The 17,456-nt window shown below is 38.1% G+C and overlaps 1 protein-coding gene across 1 annotated transcript; it reads right to left on the bottom strand.

Moving 5' to 3' along the window:
• Positions 1 to 14,124: 14,124 nt before the first annotated feature.
• Positions 14,125 to 17,456, bottom strand: LOC148252946 (Protein kinase superfamily protein). The gene is made up of 6 exons (XM_088208021.1): positions 17,117 to 17,456; positions 16,239 to 16,477; positions 15,832 to 15,967; positions 15,174 to 15,432; positions 14,934 to 15,066; positions 14,125 to 14,755 (listed from the first exon to the last, which is right to left on the bottom strand). Exons 1-6 carry the CDS (start codon positions 17,289 to 17,291, stop codon positions 14,474 to 14,476), a joined length of 1,224 nt encoding a protein of 407 aa, XP_088064147.1. The 5' UTR covers positions 17,292 to 17,456; the 3' UTR covers positions 14,125 to 14,473.

The raw sequence follows: 17,456 nt of genomic DNA, 5'->3' as shown, positions 1-17,456 counted from the left end.
TATTTTTATTAAATTAAATTAAAATAAAATAAATCAAATCAAATTCAATTAACAAATAATTATATATATATAAATAAAAAAAATTAAATGTTGGGTGTTACAACTCTTTCTCCCTTAAAAGAAATTTGGTCCATTAAATTTGTCTCTTACTCTCGATCGAACAGCTAAGGATAGTGGGCTATAAAGTCTGATTCTAGCTCCTATGTAACCTCCTTTGGTGTCTGATTCTGCTATATGACCTTTACAAAGGATATTTTCCGGTTGCGGAGTAATATGCTCTTTCGATCCATAATGCCGACTGGTACTTTCTCATAGGATAAATCCTCCTGGAGTGGAAGAGGCTCGTGGGCCAGGACATGATAGGGATTCGGGTTGTACTTCCGTAGCATGGACACATGAAACACATTGTGGATCTTAGAAAGTTTTAGAGGTCGTGTTAGTCTCTAGGCGGCGGTACCAATCATGTCTAAGACTTCAAATAGTCCAATAAATCGGAGGTTCAATTTTTTCCTCCTGTCGAACCTACTGATTGTCTTGAAAGGAGTGACCTTGAGGAACACCCGGTCGCCTTCCTCAAATTCTAAATCTCTCCTCCAGGTGTCCGCATAACTCTTCTGCCTGCTCTGAGCCGTCTGAATGTTTTTCTTGATCTTAACTATTTTGGATGTAGTCTCCTCTACCAACTCTAGGCCGAACAATTTTCTATCGCCCATTTCTTCCCAACAAATCGGCGATTTGCATGGGCGCCCGTATAATGCCTCATATAGAGCCATGCCAATACTTTTTTGGTAGCTGTTGTTATAGGTGAACTCTATCAGGGGTAGATGGTCGTTCCAATGGCCCCTAGAGTCAAGGACACAAGCTCGGAGCATATCCTCAAGTGTACGGATTGTCTTTTCTGACTGTCCATCAGTCTGTGGGTGGAATGCAGTACTGAGGGACAGCTTCATTCCTATGGCTTGCTAAAAGCTACTTCAAAATCGAGAAGTGAACCTGGGGTCCCTGTCGGACACCACTGTCTCTAGGACTTCATGTAATCTAATTACTTCCCGGATATACATTTTTGCTAACTTATCTAACGGATCAGTCACTCTGATGGCCAAGAAGTGGGAAGACTTGGTAAGTCGGTCGATAATTACCCAGATGGCATCATGTCATGAGTGTGCCTTAGTTAATCTTGTCATGAAGTCCATGGTGATATATTTCCACTTTCATTATGGGATCGGTAATGGCTGAAGTAGCCCAGCTGGGCGCTAATACTCTGCCTTGACCTGCTGACATACCAAACACTTAGAGACGAAGTCAGCTATATCTCTTTTCATCCAGTTCTACCAAAATCGGGGTCGCATACTTTGGTACATTTTAGTGCTTCCAAGATGCATGACAAACTTTGAGCTATGGGCCTATGTCATGATATCTCTCTTTAACTCACTGTCACCTAGAACACACACCCTGTCCTGGAATCAGAGCAACCCATCGGCGGAGACTCAGAATTCTAAGCTAACTCCCTGTTCTGCATCTTTCTTGATGGCTACTAGGACGGGATCGGCTGACTGAGTTTACCTTATTCTCTGGATTAACTCAGGCTGAACGGTCGGATGACCCAAACATGTGACTCTCATCAAGTTCTGAAGCCGAACCTGTTGTGTGGCCCCAATCTGCTTGCATTCTGAAACCATCAAATGGGCTAATATACCTGCACTTTTTCTGCTGAGTGCATCGGCTACCACGTTGCCCTTACTCGGATGATACAAGATGTCATAATCATAGTCCTTAAGAAGTTCTATCCACCTCCTCTGACGCATATTGAGATCATTTTGAGTGAATATGTGTTTCAAACTCTTCTGATCAGTATAGATCTGAAAGGTCTCTTCATATAAATAATGGTGCCAAGTCTTCAAGGCGTGTATGATTGCGGCAAGCACTAAGTCATGGGTGGGATAATTTTTCTTATGAATCTTTAACTGTCTGAACCCATAGGCTGTAACCTTCCCATGTTGCATTAAAACACAACCTAGGCCTAGATATGAGGTATCACTGTAAACTGTATATCCCTCCGATCCACTCGGTAAGGCCAGCACAGGTGAGTAGTTAGCCATTTCTTTAGTTCTAAAAAACTTCTTTTGCAGTCCTCATTCCATTCAAACTTGACATTCTTCTTTGTGAGCCAGGTCATGGGAGCAGCTAAACTAGAAAATCATTCAACAAACCTGCGGTAATAGCCCCCATTCCCAAAAAGCTATGGATCTCTTTAACTGATGTCAATTTCTCCCGGCCGAGCACCGCTCCAACCTTTTCAGAATTCACTGATACTCCATCCTTAGATATGATGTGTCCTAGGAAGGTGGTATGCTCAAGCCAAAATCCACACTTACTCAACTTTGCATACAGCTTCTTTCTTATGAGAACCTGCAAAACCTGAACTAGATGGTGAGCATGTTCCTCTCTGCTTTTTGAATAAACTAGGATGTCATCGATGAACACGATAATAAATTGATCTAATAATTGTCTGAAGACCCTGTTAATCATATTTATGAAGATGGTTGGGGCGTTGGTTAGCCCAAATGACATGACCAGGTTGCCCTTTGAAAAAGAGTAATATCTATAAAGATGTGGGGAGATAGAATGATGAATTGAATTGGGTTAAGAAATCTCTCTCCAAGAAGAGTGTGCTGGCTATCTTGCTTAGATTAGCTTGGTGTGCAACTCATAGTGTCCGTACCTGGTTTAAAAAGTTGTCTTAGGGATGTCTTTTATTCTGATTTTCATCTTATGGTAACTTGAACGCAGGTCTATTTTGGAGAAGACTGCGTATCCTGCAACTAATCTAAGAGGTCATCAATCTTGGGAAGGGGATACTTGTTCTTGATTATGACTCTGTTCAATCCTCTGTAATCAATACATAGTCTCAACGTTCCATCTTCCTTTCTAGCAAAAGTGACTCTAGCACCCCAAGGGGACACTCTATGTCTGATAAAATCACTGTCCTATAATTCAGTGATCTGTTTTCTCAGTTCCTCCATCTCGACGCGGCTCATGCGGTAAGGAGCAACCAAAATAGACTGGGTGCCTAACTGTAGGTCTATGGTTAATTCGACTTTCCTGTCCACTGGTAGTCCGGGTAGTTCATATGGAAATATATTTGGAAAGTCTCGGACTACCAGAATCTCTTGAATACAATTCCCTTCTTGGGTTTGCCTAGTTGGAGAAAATAGTAGGGTTAAAGTATTCGACGAATAAAAAAAACTTGCCATTAAGGAAAGGTACTAAATAATTTTATTAATTTGTAAATGACTCTTCATTAGGGGGATTGAATACAACCTTCTTGCTAAAACAATCTACAGTGGCGTGATACGCCGCTAGCCAATTCATTCCTAAAATTACATTAAAGTCTCCCGTGTTTAATTCTATTAGGTCCACACTCAATTTTCTATCTGCTATCTCTACGTAACAAGCCCTGTAGACAACTTCTTCCAATAGTGTCATACTTCCAGCAGTAGACACAAACAACATAGAATCAAGTTTATCATGTAATACATTAAATTTGGATGCAAAAACAGGTAAAACAAATGAATGCGATGCATCAATGTCAATCAAAATATGAGCAAGATAGTTACAGATAGTGTACATACCCTGTACTACGTCCGGGTTGGCTTCAGCATCCTGCTGGCGAGATTGTAAGCCCTAATTTGGATAAGAAGTCTGCCCTGATTCTGGTTCCTTGGGCACTTTCTCGCATAATGTTGGGCACTACCACATATGCGACAGGTATTGTTAAGGCGGTAGCAGGGTCGGTCCCCGTGATCCCTGCCATAATGCTGATAGATCTTACCACGTCCTACCACTGGAGCCTGAGGGGAAGCCTGGATTACCGGCATGAGCCTCTTGTTCTGTTGGACAGACACAGTAGGTGCTGGTCTGTGGGGTGGAGGTGAGGGTTTGAGGTTCCCTGATGCCTGAGGGAGGGTGTGAAAGCTCCTCTCCACCAGCTGTGCATTGGCCAGAACGGCCGAATAGGTCCTGAGCTCCAGCACGAACAAATGCTGCCTAATATCTGGGCGGACGCCCCACTGGAACCTCCTAGCCTTCCTACCCTCATCCAACAACGTCTCAGGAGAGTATCGGCCCAACTCGAGGAACTTATAAGTATATTCTGACACAGTCATGTTCCCTTGAACCAAGTGGACGAACTTCATCTCCTTCAGATGTCGGAGATGCTCTAGGAGGTACTCTGTATGAAAGGCTACTAGGAACTGTTCCCAAGTAACTGGAACAGGCAGGGTGGTCTGTTTGAGTTCCCACCAGCGGTCTGCTTCTCCCACTAGTATGTAGGTAACAAAGGTGACCTTTTGTTCAGAAGTCACCCTTAAGGTCTTGAAGGCCTTTTCTGTCTCTGCCAACCAGTACTTGACATCTTCAAAAGAGGATCCCCCTGCAAAAGTGGATGAGTTTAGTCTCTTGTACCTCTCTATGTAGCATGGGTCAATCGTGGGAGGAATTGGGTCCCGTGGAAAAGGGATTGGGCCAAGCTGAAGATAGACTGGGGGGCCCTGTGGTGGTACTTGCGGATACGGTGGGGGCATTGGATTGTACTGTGGCGGTGCCGGGCGGTACTGTGGCTAGGCCATCGGATCATACTGTGGTGGTGCCAGGTGGTACTGTGGAGGAGCAGGGTCGTACCGGGGTGGCTCAGGATCCTCTCGCTACTGTGGTGGCTCAACATGTGGCAGCGGGGGAGGGTCAGATAGCTCCCTCCTCTCCTCTCAATATTGCTGGGCAGCAATGAGTTTTTCTAGCATCTCAAATATCCTATCAACGTCTTCCCTAAGCGAACCATCCCGAGCTGCTTGGTTTAGTGGGGGTCTTCATCTTCTCATCTCTCTGTACCTGCATTTCACAAGGAAGGGTTGAGTGATAATTCATTGGTTTTGTGTTTCTCTAAGTATTATTGTGCAAGAGACAGGTCCGAGGAACGCGACTCTGATACTAACTGTAACGACCTCGAAAATCAAAAAGGAAATATATAATAATTTAAGTGCGGAAGTGAAATAAAAAGTTAAGGTTTACATCGCTTACACAATAACTTAAAAGTACTAAACAAAAATCACGAAATTAATTCTCTGAAAGAAACACGAAAAATGAGAAAATTAAAGAAAAATATAAAGTATCTAGCATCTATTCGCAATCTTCTTGTGGATCGGACTTGGGAATCAGGTCATCTTGATCTGAAATAGTTAAATAAGGAATGAGCTACACTAGTCCAGTAAGGACATCACACTATATCACCGGTATAGAAGCAAATGTTGGTAAAAAATCAAAACAGCCAATGAAACAGTAGATTTAAACCAATACATTTATTTAAAATAAAACAATTTACCCTTTTACTTACCATTGGGGAATTTATGAAAAATAAATTATAGAAGCAATAATATCAAACAGATCATAACTTCATGTATGACCAGCAACATATAACATATCATAAATTCACATTTATTAACAATAAATGAAATTGTAACTGTTTCTCGTTTCACCAGCCTACTAGTATTCATGGGGATCCATAGGGGTGTGTCCCTACTACACATGAACCCTTTTTCTTAACAATCTTAATTACATAGCCGACCCCATACCCCGTCCGGTATGAGCCGCGAGACATTAAATCTCAATACCCCGTCCGATATGAGGGTAAAGTGGGCCGTCCCTATACCCTGTCTGGTATGAGCGCCAAATGACAAAGTCTCTATATCCTGTCCGGTATGAGACAACGTTCACGTTAGGGTTCTCTATGAACCCAGCCCGTCCACCATCTCCCAGGATACCTAGTGAGGCTGTCATCTTATCTGTTAATTAGATTACACCCCTTTCCTGTTTTTCCTTAGTCTCCGTTATCAAATCAAATATAATCGCATAAATAATGGACATGCATCTGGTAATGCAATCATATCTTAAATCTCAAAATCAAGCAGTTGTCAAGTTCAGTAGTAATACATGCATTTAAATCATAAAATATATAAACCAGATATCATCATGCTTTTAAAGTATAAAATAAATAAATAGAAATTAACAGAGCACAATTTCCGATTCGGGCTCCATTAGCAATCCGTAATTAATTATGCACGTCTATTTAATTTGTACAAAATACCGTATTATTATTTATTCAAACTTCCATTCCATGATAGGAAATAGGGTGAGGGGTCCTTACTTGATTTGACATTGAAAAGCTAAATGGCTTACTGCGCCTACGGGCGGTCTTTGGGTTCTCTAAATTTTTCTTTGGGAACTGAAACGCGTTTACAGTACCTACAAATGTCCCAAATAAACCAAAAATCAGACCCAGGGCCTACTCGGCCAATTTTAAAAATCCGACATGGCGGCTCCGTCGTGCTCCGGCGATGGCAAGCGGTGACGATCCACCTCGAATTAATTGTTTTCGGCCGAATTCAGCCAAACTCGCATATGTTCTTGTGAGAAAACACACCCTACCTCGGTTGGCCGAAAAAATGTAGAAAACCGGAACTCACCGGCGATGGGGCTCTCTAGTGCGGCGGCTCATTCGGCTCACGTTGCAATTGGGCGTTTTGCTATGGTCAACCTATGGAGAAGGAAACGGTGATCACAACGGTAGAAAAATTACGCGAAACAGGAATCAGGAAGGGCCTAATCGGAGGCGATTTGTGAAATTTTCTGCAGCAGCATTTTTCGGCTAATTAGCCGGTTCTTTCACTCCAACTTGGCAATGGGTGGGTTTAAAATTGAATTTCATGCAAGATGAGAAATTTTTACCTCGTTTAGTAGTCGAAAATTGCTTCGGTGCGGCTGTGGGTGGCGGCGATCGGTTTCCTGACAGTTGGGCTGTCTTCTCCGGTGAGGGGCTTTGGCAGCTAGAGTTAGGGTTTGAGTGCAGATGGGGTTATTTATACCCATCCACTTTTGATATTGGCCGTCCATCATTTTTTATCTGGACCGTCCGATCACGATTAAATAGGGAGTGAATCTGAACCGTTCATCGCGATTCAATCTGGACCGTCCGTGTGCGATTCAATCTGGACCGTCCGTACACGATTCAATCTGCACTGTTCGTGCGCAATTTCAATCTAGGCCGTCCGTGCGTGCGGGAACGGATTTCATCCGTTCGATCGCGCCCATGCGGATCGCCCATATGCCCCCCCCGCGTGGCCTCTTGCGTCAACTCCTTTGCCACTAGCGTGTCCTAGTTGGTCGGGGCTGCTGACCGGGCATCTAACGTGGTAAATTTTTTTTAAATTGTATTTTAACCCCTTGTTTCTTATTATTCTTTCAAAAATACCCCCAGAACCTAAATTTTCACTCATTTTCCCAAAATTGCTTTCAATTAAATCATCAACTAATTTTTTTACTCTTATTATTATTATTATTATTATCTTTATTAAATTAAATTAAAATAAAATAAACCAAATTAAATTCAATTAACAAATAATTATATATATGTATATATAAATAATAATAATAAATTAAATGTTGGGTGTTACAGTCAAAGTATGCTCGAAAGTTCCCAAAGTTGGGCTGGTATTCCCCTAAGAGTATGATGGATGAAGGCAGAAAGGCAAGAAATTTTGAGTGGGGCCACCGTCCTGAGATCAGGCAACAACTATATGTGTTCGAGCTCAGTATCTACTCAGTAGTTCTAGCCAAGACACAGGTAGTAGAGAGAAACCTTCGTATCTTCCCTCCAGTAGTAAACAATTTCAGACCCCCGGTTCCACACTGCATACTAGCACCTACTGCACTGGTTCAGTAGAATAAGAGACCTAGGCTTGTGACTTAAGCCCTTTTTCAGGCATCGGCAATAGGACGCGATAGGACTTGGCAGCATTGTGGTAAAGATAATAGAAACTGACCCTACTATCGTCTCAACAATACTTGTCGCATATATGGAAGTGCCTTGCTACGCGAGAGAGTGTTTACGAAATTAGAATCAGGTCAGACCTCTTATCCAGGATAGAGCTTACACCCTCACCCAGCAGGATGCTGAAGCCAACTCGGACGTGATACAAGGAACGTACACTATCTATAACCATCTTGCACATATTTTGATTTATACTAGTATTTCATATTCTTTTGTCTCGCATACTTTTACAAAAAAATTAAATGTGTTATCTAAAAATCTTGATTCTGTACTGTTTGTGTCTACTTCTGGGTATGAGACACTATTAGGGAAGGTCATATACAAAGCTTATATCGTAGGGATAACTGATAGAGAATTGAGTGCAGACCTGATAGAAATATACATGGAGAATTTTGGTGTAATTTAAAAATGAATTGGTTAGCAGTGTATCACGCCACCATAGACTATTTCCATAAGAGGCTTGTATTCAATCTTCCCAATAAAGAGTCATTCAGAAATTAATAAAAGTGTTAGATATTTTTTCTTTCATAACATGCATCGTTATATGACTCTTAACTTAATTGTCTTTTCTATATTAGGTAAAACTAAGACAAAAATTTGTATTTAAGAGTTCCCTTTAGTTCAAGAATTTTTGGATGTGTTTCTTGATGAACTACTCGGACTGCCAGTGGATAGGGAAGTCAAATTTACCATAAATCTTCAGCCTGACACCTAGCCCATCTTAGTTGTCCCTTACCACATGAGTCGAGTAGAGAAGGAAGAGCTGAAAAAACATATAGAAGAATTACAAGATAATGGATTCATTCGATACAATATATCTCATTGAGGTGTTGGAGTGGCATTTGCAAGGAAGGGGGATGGATCCTTGAGGTTGTGTATTGACTAAAGGGGATTGAATAGTCACAATCAAGAACAAGTACCCCTTCCTCCCAGATTGATAATCTTTTTGATCAGCTACAGGGTGCCCAGATTTTCTCCAAGATAGACTTGTATTTGGGTTACCATCAGGTAAAAATCAGCATAGAGGATATTTTCAAGACAGCTTTCAGAATTAAGTACGGATACTATGAGTTCCTGATCATGCTATTTGGACTAATTAATGCGCAAGCCATTTTTATGGACTTGATGAACAGGATTTTTAGGTAATTTCTATATTAGTTTGTCATTGTGTTCATTGATAATATCTTGGTCTATTCAAAGAGTAGAGAAGAACACTCTCATCACTTGACTTAGGTTTTATAAGTTCTCAAGGAAAAGAAGCTGTTTGTAAAATTGAGCAAATGTGGGTTTGGACTTGAGGAGACTACCTTTTTGGGGCACATAATATCAAAGGATGGGGTGTCAATAAATTCTGAGAAGGTTGAGACAGTACTCGGTTGGAAAAAATTGACTTCGATTAAAGAGATTCGTAACTTTCTGGGAATGATAAGATATTACCGCGAGTTTGTGGAAGGATTGTTTAACCTATCCGCTATATTGACCCGACTTATAAAGAAGAACGTCAAGTTTGAGTGGCACGAGGATTGCAAAAGAAGATTTATAAAACTCAAGAAACGGTTGACTACCGCACCCGTATTGGCTCTACCGAGTGGGACAAGTGGATACACAGTGTATAGTAATGCCTTGTATTTAGGGTTGAGTTGTATTCTGATGCAGCATGGGAAGGTTATAATCTATGGGTTCAGGTAGTTGAAGAGTCATGAGAAGAATTACCCCACCCATGACTTGAAACTTGGCGCTATTATCCATGTCTTGAAGATCTGACGCCACTATTTGTTTGGGGAGACATTTGAAATTTATATAGACCATAAGAACTTGAAGCATATTTTCACTCAGAAGGATCTCAACATACATCAGAAGTATTGAATATAGTTTTCCAAAAACTACGATTGTAAAATTTTGTATCACTGGGGTAAGGGTAATGTGGTAGCTGATGCACTTAGCAGAAAAAGTGCAGGTATGTTGACTCACTTAATAGTTTCTGAATGCAGGGTGATAGGGGCTGCACAACAGATACAATTTCAAGACTTGAAGAGGGTTACATATCTGACCCATCTAACTATCTAACCCAAACTAATTTAGAGAATAAAGAAAGCCCAACTGACCGACTCCACTCTAGAAGCTCTCAGGAAGGATACGGAATATGAAGTAAATTCAAGAATTTTAAGTCTCTGACGATGGGTTGCTCAGGTTTTAGATAGAGTGTGTGTCCTAGATAATGGTGAACTAAAAACAGACATCATAACATAGGGTCATAGCTCAAATTTTACCATGCATCCCGAAAGTACTAAGACGTACTAAACTATGCGACCCCATTTTTAGTGGAGCGGGATGAAAAGAGAAATTGATGATTTTGTCTCCAAGTGTCTTGTATATCAACAGGTTAAGGTAGAACATCAACACCCAGACGGGTTACTTCAGCCATTACCGATCTCGGAGTGATAATAAAAATATATCACTATAGATTTTGTGACAGGGTTGCCTAAGGCACGCGTAGGATATGATGTTATCTCGATAATTGTCGAATGACTTACCAAGTTCTCTCACTTCTTGGCTATCAAAATGACCGACTCCTTAGACAAGATAATAAAAATTTATATCTGGGAGATAGTTAAGCTACATCAAGTTCCGGTGACAGTGGTATCCGATAGAGACTCCAGGTTTATCTCTCGATTTTGGTTTAGTTTTCAAACAAGCAATGAGAATGAAACAGTCCCTCAGCACTGCATTCTACCCTCAAACCGACGGACAATCAAAATGGACAATTCGCACACTAGAGGATATGCTTTGGGTTTGTGTTCTAGACTTCAGAGACCATTGGATGATCAATTACCTTTGATAGAGTTCGCCTATAATAACAATTACTAAGCAAGTATTGACATGGCCCCGTATGAGACATTGTATGGCCGACTCTGTAGGTCGCAGATTTGTTGGGAAGAGGTAAGTGATAGAAAATTATTTGGCCCGGATCTTGTGGAGGAGACAACAACCAAGATAGTTAAAAAAATCAGGAAGAACATCTAGGCAGAAGAGTTATACGGACACCCGGAGGAGAGATTTAGAATTTGAGAAAGATGATTAAGTGTTTCTTAAGGTCATCCATTTCAAGAGGATTAGCAGGTTTGGTAAGAGGGAAAAAATTAAATCCCCAGTTTATTGGACCGTTTGAAGTCTTGGACAAGATTGGTACGTCCGCCTACAAACTAGCACTACCTCCAGAGCTATACAGAGTTCATAACATGTGTCACGTGTCTATGCTATGCAAGTATAACCCAGACTCCTTGCATATCCTGTCTCACAAACTACTTTCACTCCAGGAGGATCTATCCTCTAAGGAGATACCGGTAGACATTATGGACCGGAAGAACAGAGTATTTCGCAACAGAAAAATTTCCTTCGTTAAAGTCTTATGACATAATCACGTGAGAGAAGATGCCACTTGGGAGCTAGAATCGGACTTCAGAGCTCAGTACCCCCAATTGTTTGACTAGCAATAAGGCAACAAATTTGAGGGACTAAATTTTTTCTTAAGTATGAATTTATTTTCTTTTAAGTCTTGGACCTTTATATATAAAGTGATAATGAAAGAAATCTTCATTATTGTAAATAAGTGACACTCGATGTAATTAAATACCAAATGTCACACTTTAGATCAATAATAAATGAGAATCAACATTAAAAAGTGAGGGTTAAGTGAATAAAATGAATATAGTATACTTTATTTTACTGATCATTCAATAATTGTTTTTCACTTACCAATTAAAGTAATACTATCATGTAGTGGGTACTAAAAAACTAGAAATATTATGAGCAATCATTGGTTGCTTTCATTGATTCATTGTCTCTTACATCATTGTCAACTTTAACTCGTTTCTCTCATGCAATAGTTATCACATGAGTCTTTCTTTCTCTTTCTATGTCTCTCTTTGTTTCTCTCTCTAATGCCTCTCTTCTTTTTCTTTAGAGTATGTTTTTTTTGTCAAATAATTTTTTAATTTGATCCTTGTCTTTTACGCAAAAAGAATGAGTAGAAAAAATAAAATAAAATTACAACTAAGTTAAGTAATAACTGTAAGTAATATGCATGAAAATAAAGTAAAGACAAAATGAGAATAAGATGATGATCAAGACTTTCTTTAAGTGATATAGAGTTCGACCAACTTAATTGTGATCAATTGGCACGAGGCATGAGAAAATAATGGAAAACTATTCAGTTAAAGAGAATCTATTAATACTTTTTTATGTGAATTTTTACGTTGTCTCATTTTCCTATAAGAACATGATAAATAAAGAAATGGTTAATCGGAATTGACTCATTTTCTACAAATATAAAGTGATAATGAAAGAAGTCTTCATTATTGTAAACAAGTGACACTCGATGTAATCAAATACCGAGTATTAGAATTTAGATGAATGATATATGAGAATCAACATTAAAATTGAGGATCAAGTTAATAAAACAAATATACTATACTTGACTTTATTGATTACATTATAGATCATACAATACCCGTTTTCATTTACCAATTAAAGTAAGACAATCATATCATGGGTACTAAAATAGATAGAAACCGTTTTTCTTATTAGTGGTTTGAAATAGTAGATTCTTTAGCCAATTTGCTTCATCATTTGTTACAACAAGAGTATTGAACTTGACTTCTATAATTTAATTTGCAAGAATAAATTATTCTTTAAGATTTTTAACAAATAACATTATCATTTAGAGTAAAAATATAATAATAGAGAGAGAATGATATAAAAGTTAACTTTTTAATACCAACAACACGTTAATCTAGTTATTGAAATTATTATATTCTATTTGAATATTACATGTTCAAATCTCATTGAAAATATAAATCTCATTATTTTGTGGATTTATTATACGTTAGTGATAGCTGACTATAATACTTGATTTTAGTATAATTGAAAATTTAATGTATTAGTGTCTTATAAGACTACTGTTACCAACTAAATTTAGTTTTAATAAGTCTCTTAAGTTTATAGGAGAAAATAACATTTCGAAATGATTAGATTCTCTTAGTTGAATTATGAGTTAAAATCATATATTATCTTTTTTATTAAAAAAAAAAATTAAATTTCAAGTGTAACACAATATATATATATATTTTTTGGTAAAATAAGAGATATATTATGATTCCATTTGATTATTTCATCACTCTTCCAATAATATGCTGATATTTACTTTAACATACTTGTGAATAGAAAAGATATCCTTATCCTAAGAATGTTTCGTTATTGCAAAGCTGTTTGTATACATTACCCACAAAGAGAAAGAAAAAATAAAAGCAATTGATCTTGTTAAAGAGGTCTCCTTCTCCATTATAGTTATGATTATTATATTGCACATAATATTTACCTTCTTCTCTATCGGTTTATTTACGTGTTTTATTTGTTTTTTTAAAAAAAATTAAAAATTAAAAATTATGATATGTTTGCTTGAGTGAATTGAAAAGAATGTAAAAATCAAAAGAAAAAAGAAAGTATGGGATTTAATTTTATATATTACAAGAAAATTATAATACTATATATTTTAATTTATTAAGAGATCGAACTTCTACCAGCATGGTTATCATAATTATAATGTGACAGTGTAAAATTGGTCCGAGGCGTATATTCATCATTGATAAACTAGGACGAAAAAATATTTTAAATAAGGGCGAGATGTAGATAATTGAACAAATTTATTGGCATTTACAAATAATTTGAACGTTGAATAATTTGATAATTGTGATTGGGACTATAAAAAAATGAGTCATTTACTAAATGCTAAAACGTATATTGTAAACATTGTGATGTGCAAATCTTGGTCAGGGCTGCCGGGCTAACTAGCTCCATTTTGGCACGACTTGACTTTAGCTGGGACTTGATTTAAAAATTAAAATTTTATGAGTAAAAAGAATAATTAAACAATAACAAAAATACTAACAAAATCAATAAAAACGTTAAGAAAATTGTTAAAAACTGTCAAAACAATACTAATAAATAAAAAATAGAAATAAAATAAATTAAAAATTAGTTAAACATATGGCTCACAAGCTGGACAAAGCCTGACGAACTAAGCCTAAATTCAATCCATCGTGACACATTTTCGTCTAATTCTATTCTAATATGTTTTTTAATCGAATAGAGACTAGAATTTACAAAGACATGCATGGCAGTAGGTGCTTACACTACATAACAGAAAAATCTCCAATGTAGTACGGTGAAAAACTCTTTTGAGGTAACAATAATAAATTATAGTTATTTTTTAACATTGGTAGAAGGTAAAACTCAAAGTCGAGCAGTCAATTTTACAACGAGAGTGTTATAACTCCGAGGTCAGATACACTACACAGTAGTTAAAAATCATATCTCCATTCTTCAACTCCAACCATTCAGATGAATGCTTGCTATCGTTTCTTTAGGTACATTTAATTGACATTACAGTCTCTCCAAGAAGCAGCCATGAGACTATCATGGTCTAGATTACTTCTCCAAATAGATGACTAAATACTAGAGACACCCTACATTGTAACGTAGACAAACACCAATTAGCTACAGGGAAGGACAGATACCATACTACTTTCAGTCTCATGACATGCTCTGTTGGGGCTTGGAACCATGTGACAAGGGTGATTTGCTCATGTTGAAGCTAGAGCAGCTATCTACCTTTGAAATGGACCTGTGATTTTTCACCAATGGCAATAATGACTGTACAACATCTGCCATGAGTGGCCTGTAATCAGCTTCTGGTTGTACGCACATTGCAGCTATTGCTGCCACTTGAATTACCTCTTTCATCGAGTATTGACCATAGAGTGCTGGATCCATAATCTCTACAACCTTCTCTCTATCTGTCAATTGAGGCAAAGCCTTTTTGCAAGGAGAGCAAAAAGAAAATTACGCAAAAAAGGGGGACTTATATAAAGGAAATGAAAAGATTAGAGGCGGGACCAAATCTAATATACATTAAGCAGGAATATGTGACTCCTCCTAATCATATATGTATCTATTTATTGTTTAATTCAGAGAAGAAGGTTAAGAAACTCACCCAAGATACAAGAACACCTTCCCCAGGAGGTCGTCTCATATCAACAGGAACCCTGCCCGTTAGCAACTCCAAAAGGACAACCCCATAACTATAGACATCTGATTTTGTTGTCAAATGCCCAGTTAGCGCATACCTGTCCATCAGACCAGCATTAGTTTCAATTTCTTCAATGTTGGGAAGTATCAAGATTAAAAATTAATCTAACGATAGAACAAAGTTGAGAAGTTCACTGTTTCGTACTCAGGGGCCACATATCCCTGGGTGCCCAATACACGAGTTGAAACATGTCCACCAGCTCTGTCAGATCCAAGTTTGGCCAATCCAAAATCAGAAACTTTGGCATGGAAGTTTTTGTCCAACAGGATATTGCTGCTCTTAAAGTCTCTGTGAATGACAGGAGGATTAACATGTTCATGAAGATATTCCAAACCTTTTGCAGCCTCAAGAGCTATTCTCAAACGGGTGTCCCAGTCCAATTTTGGGGCAACAGAACTAGAACCTACAAACATAGAACATAATCCTTGTAATTTAAATAAAAGCAAATGAGTAACGATTCTAACAAAAGCAAATTAATTATGAGACAAAATTTTACCAGCCTTGTATCTCACAACGAACTCTTGCATTTACTTTTTCAATAATATTTTAGCAACATTTTCTTTTGCCTTACAGAATTAAATCGTAACCAGGTGAAAGTTCATCAGCGTAAGAGAAGCATCTTCATACCCTGAGTTTATGGATAACTGGTCATACTCTCTAAGGAAAGCTTGAGGAGATAATGGATATCTTGTTTTGAAACTTAATTCTATTGCCTAAATTTTTCATACAACAGGGACTGTCAGAAAGTGCATCTTGAGTAGAGAAAGTAATTTAACTACTTTTTCTTTCAAAAGGAACTTACCGCCGATGGGATACAAATGTTCCTGCAAACCACCATTTGCCATGAACTCGTACACGAGCAACTTATTATTATTATCAGAACAATACCCAATCAAAGCCAGTAAATACGGAGAGCGCAGATGACTCAGCAATTCTACCTGTGGAATGATATAGCAAATCACTATATGCTTTTGCATTTCAGCACAGCGCTGCATTTAGATATAAGGACTAAGGGAAATAAAAGAGCCTATTAGTTGATTTAATCCGCTCACAAGAAAAAAAAAAAGGAAAATAAGGCAGACTTGTTTGAATTAAAGCCACGAATTTCTTGAAGAAGTTGGTCTTAATCTACTTCAACAGTTTTAGCCTCCTTATAAGACCCAGTTCAGCACAAACCAACAAATATATGAAACTATATTCAGATCCTACCTCCATTTTAAATTCCTCTTCTCCTTGCTTTCCTGCTTGATCCATCAACTTGATGGCAACTTTTCTTCCATCATGAAGCACTCCTCGGTATACCAAACCAAACCCACCATGTCCAATCACATTTGACTTGCTAAAACCACCAGTTGCCGACTGTAGCTGCTTGAAGGTGAAAACCTGCAGGCCTTTCTCATTAACAATTTGCACGCTTGCAAAGCCACCTTTTTCCTCGTAATCAACTCCTTTGGAGCGAAGTAAATTGACAATAGAAGTCCATCAGTTTATTTGCACTCAGGTTGATAATAGAGATGAAAAATTGAAAATAGGATCAACCAAAAAAAGACTGTCTTTTAAGAAAGAGAAAAACGATATACTGAAGTAAGAAATTTAGCATCACTTGGGAGCAGAAAAAGAAAACTAATGACCAAATATGCAAATGCATTGCATTGACAACTTAAAACAGAAGACCAAAATTTAATTTCTGTAATTTAACAAAGGTTAGCACTCTAATTTTTAACAAGCAGAAAGTAGGTTGTTTCTAGATCATGATACAGCTTTCTTTTTCACGCAAAGAAGAAAGTCGCCAATTCGCTTTCCATTTAATTACGCTTTCTTTTTTAACAGAATAGCAGGACACCAACAATCAATAAATTCCTCTCCGGTCATCTTCCCACATTCCAAGTAACCAAACATCATACGATCAGACATTACCGCCAATTTACATTTCCACTAAAAATCACTATAATAACAAGAAAAAGAAAATGCCAAAGCAAAAATAAATCAAGACTTTGAGAAAACGGAAACGAAAAAGAAAAACAAATTTCATTTTCCATTCCTGCATTTTCAGAGTAAAGAATTGATGACGAAGACGCCAAACTTACTTTTGCGGCTTCTAGTGCGCTTAGAAACCTTGTTGCGTATGTAGCAGTAATAGCTGAAGGCAACGAGCAAGGAAGCTAGAGCCAGGGAAGCGAGAACGACAATGGCAACAAGTGCAGTGCGCTCTTTCCTCTGATAGGCATCCTCTGCTTCCATTTCTAAGCTTGAAGTTTTCATTAACCAGAAACCCTAACGCAAGTTACTAGGAGGAATAGTCGTGAAGAGAAGGGAGTTGAAGGTGTGGGAGGGAGCGAGTGAGTGAGTGAGTGAGTGAGTGAAGTGGAATGGAGTGTGTGTCTTTTTCTGTGGCGCGGAGAATGGAAAATTTTGTATTTCAGGGTG

This window comes from Carica papaya, chromosome 7 (genome assembly GCF_054855325.1).
Source record: "Carica papaya isolate Zhongbai chromosome 7, ASM5485532v1, whole genome shotgun sequence".
NCBI classification, from domain to species: Eukaryota; Viridiplantae; Streptophyta; class Magnoliopsida; order Brassicales; family Caricaceae; genus Carica; species Carica papaya.
This window is presented reverse-complemented; position numbering and strand designations above follow the sequence as displayed.

Coding starts and splice junctions, on each gene's coding strand:
- LOC148252946 (XM_088208021.1), bottom strand. CDS start 17,291: ATGAAAACTTCAAGCTTAGAAATGGAAGCAGAGGATGCCTATCAGAGG. Junction 15,067..15,173: donor CAGGGATATGTGGCCCCTGA/GTACGAAACAGT, acceptor TCTGATGGACAG/GTATGCGCTAACTGGGCATT. Junction 14,756..14,933: donor AAGGTGTTCTTGTATCTTGG/GTGAGTTTCTTA, acceptor CCTTGCAAAAAG/GCTTTGCCTCAATTGACAGA.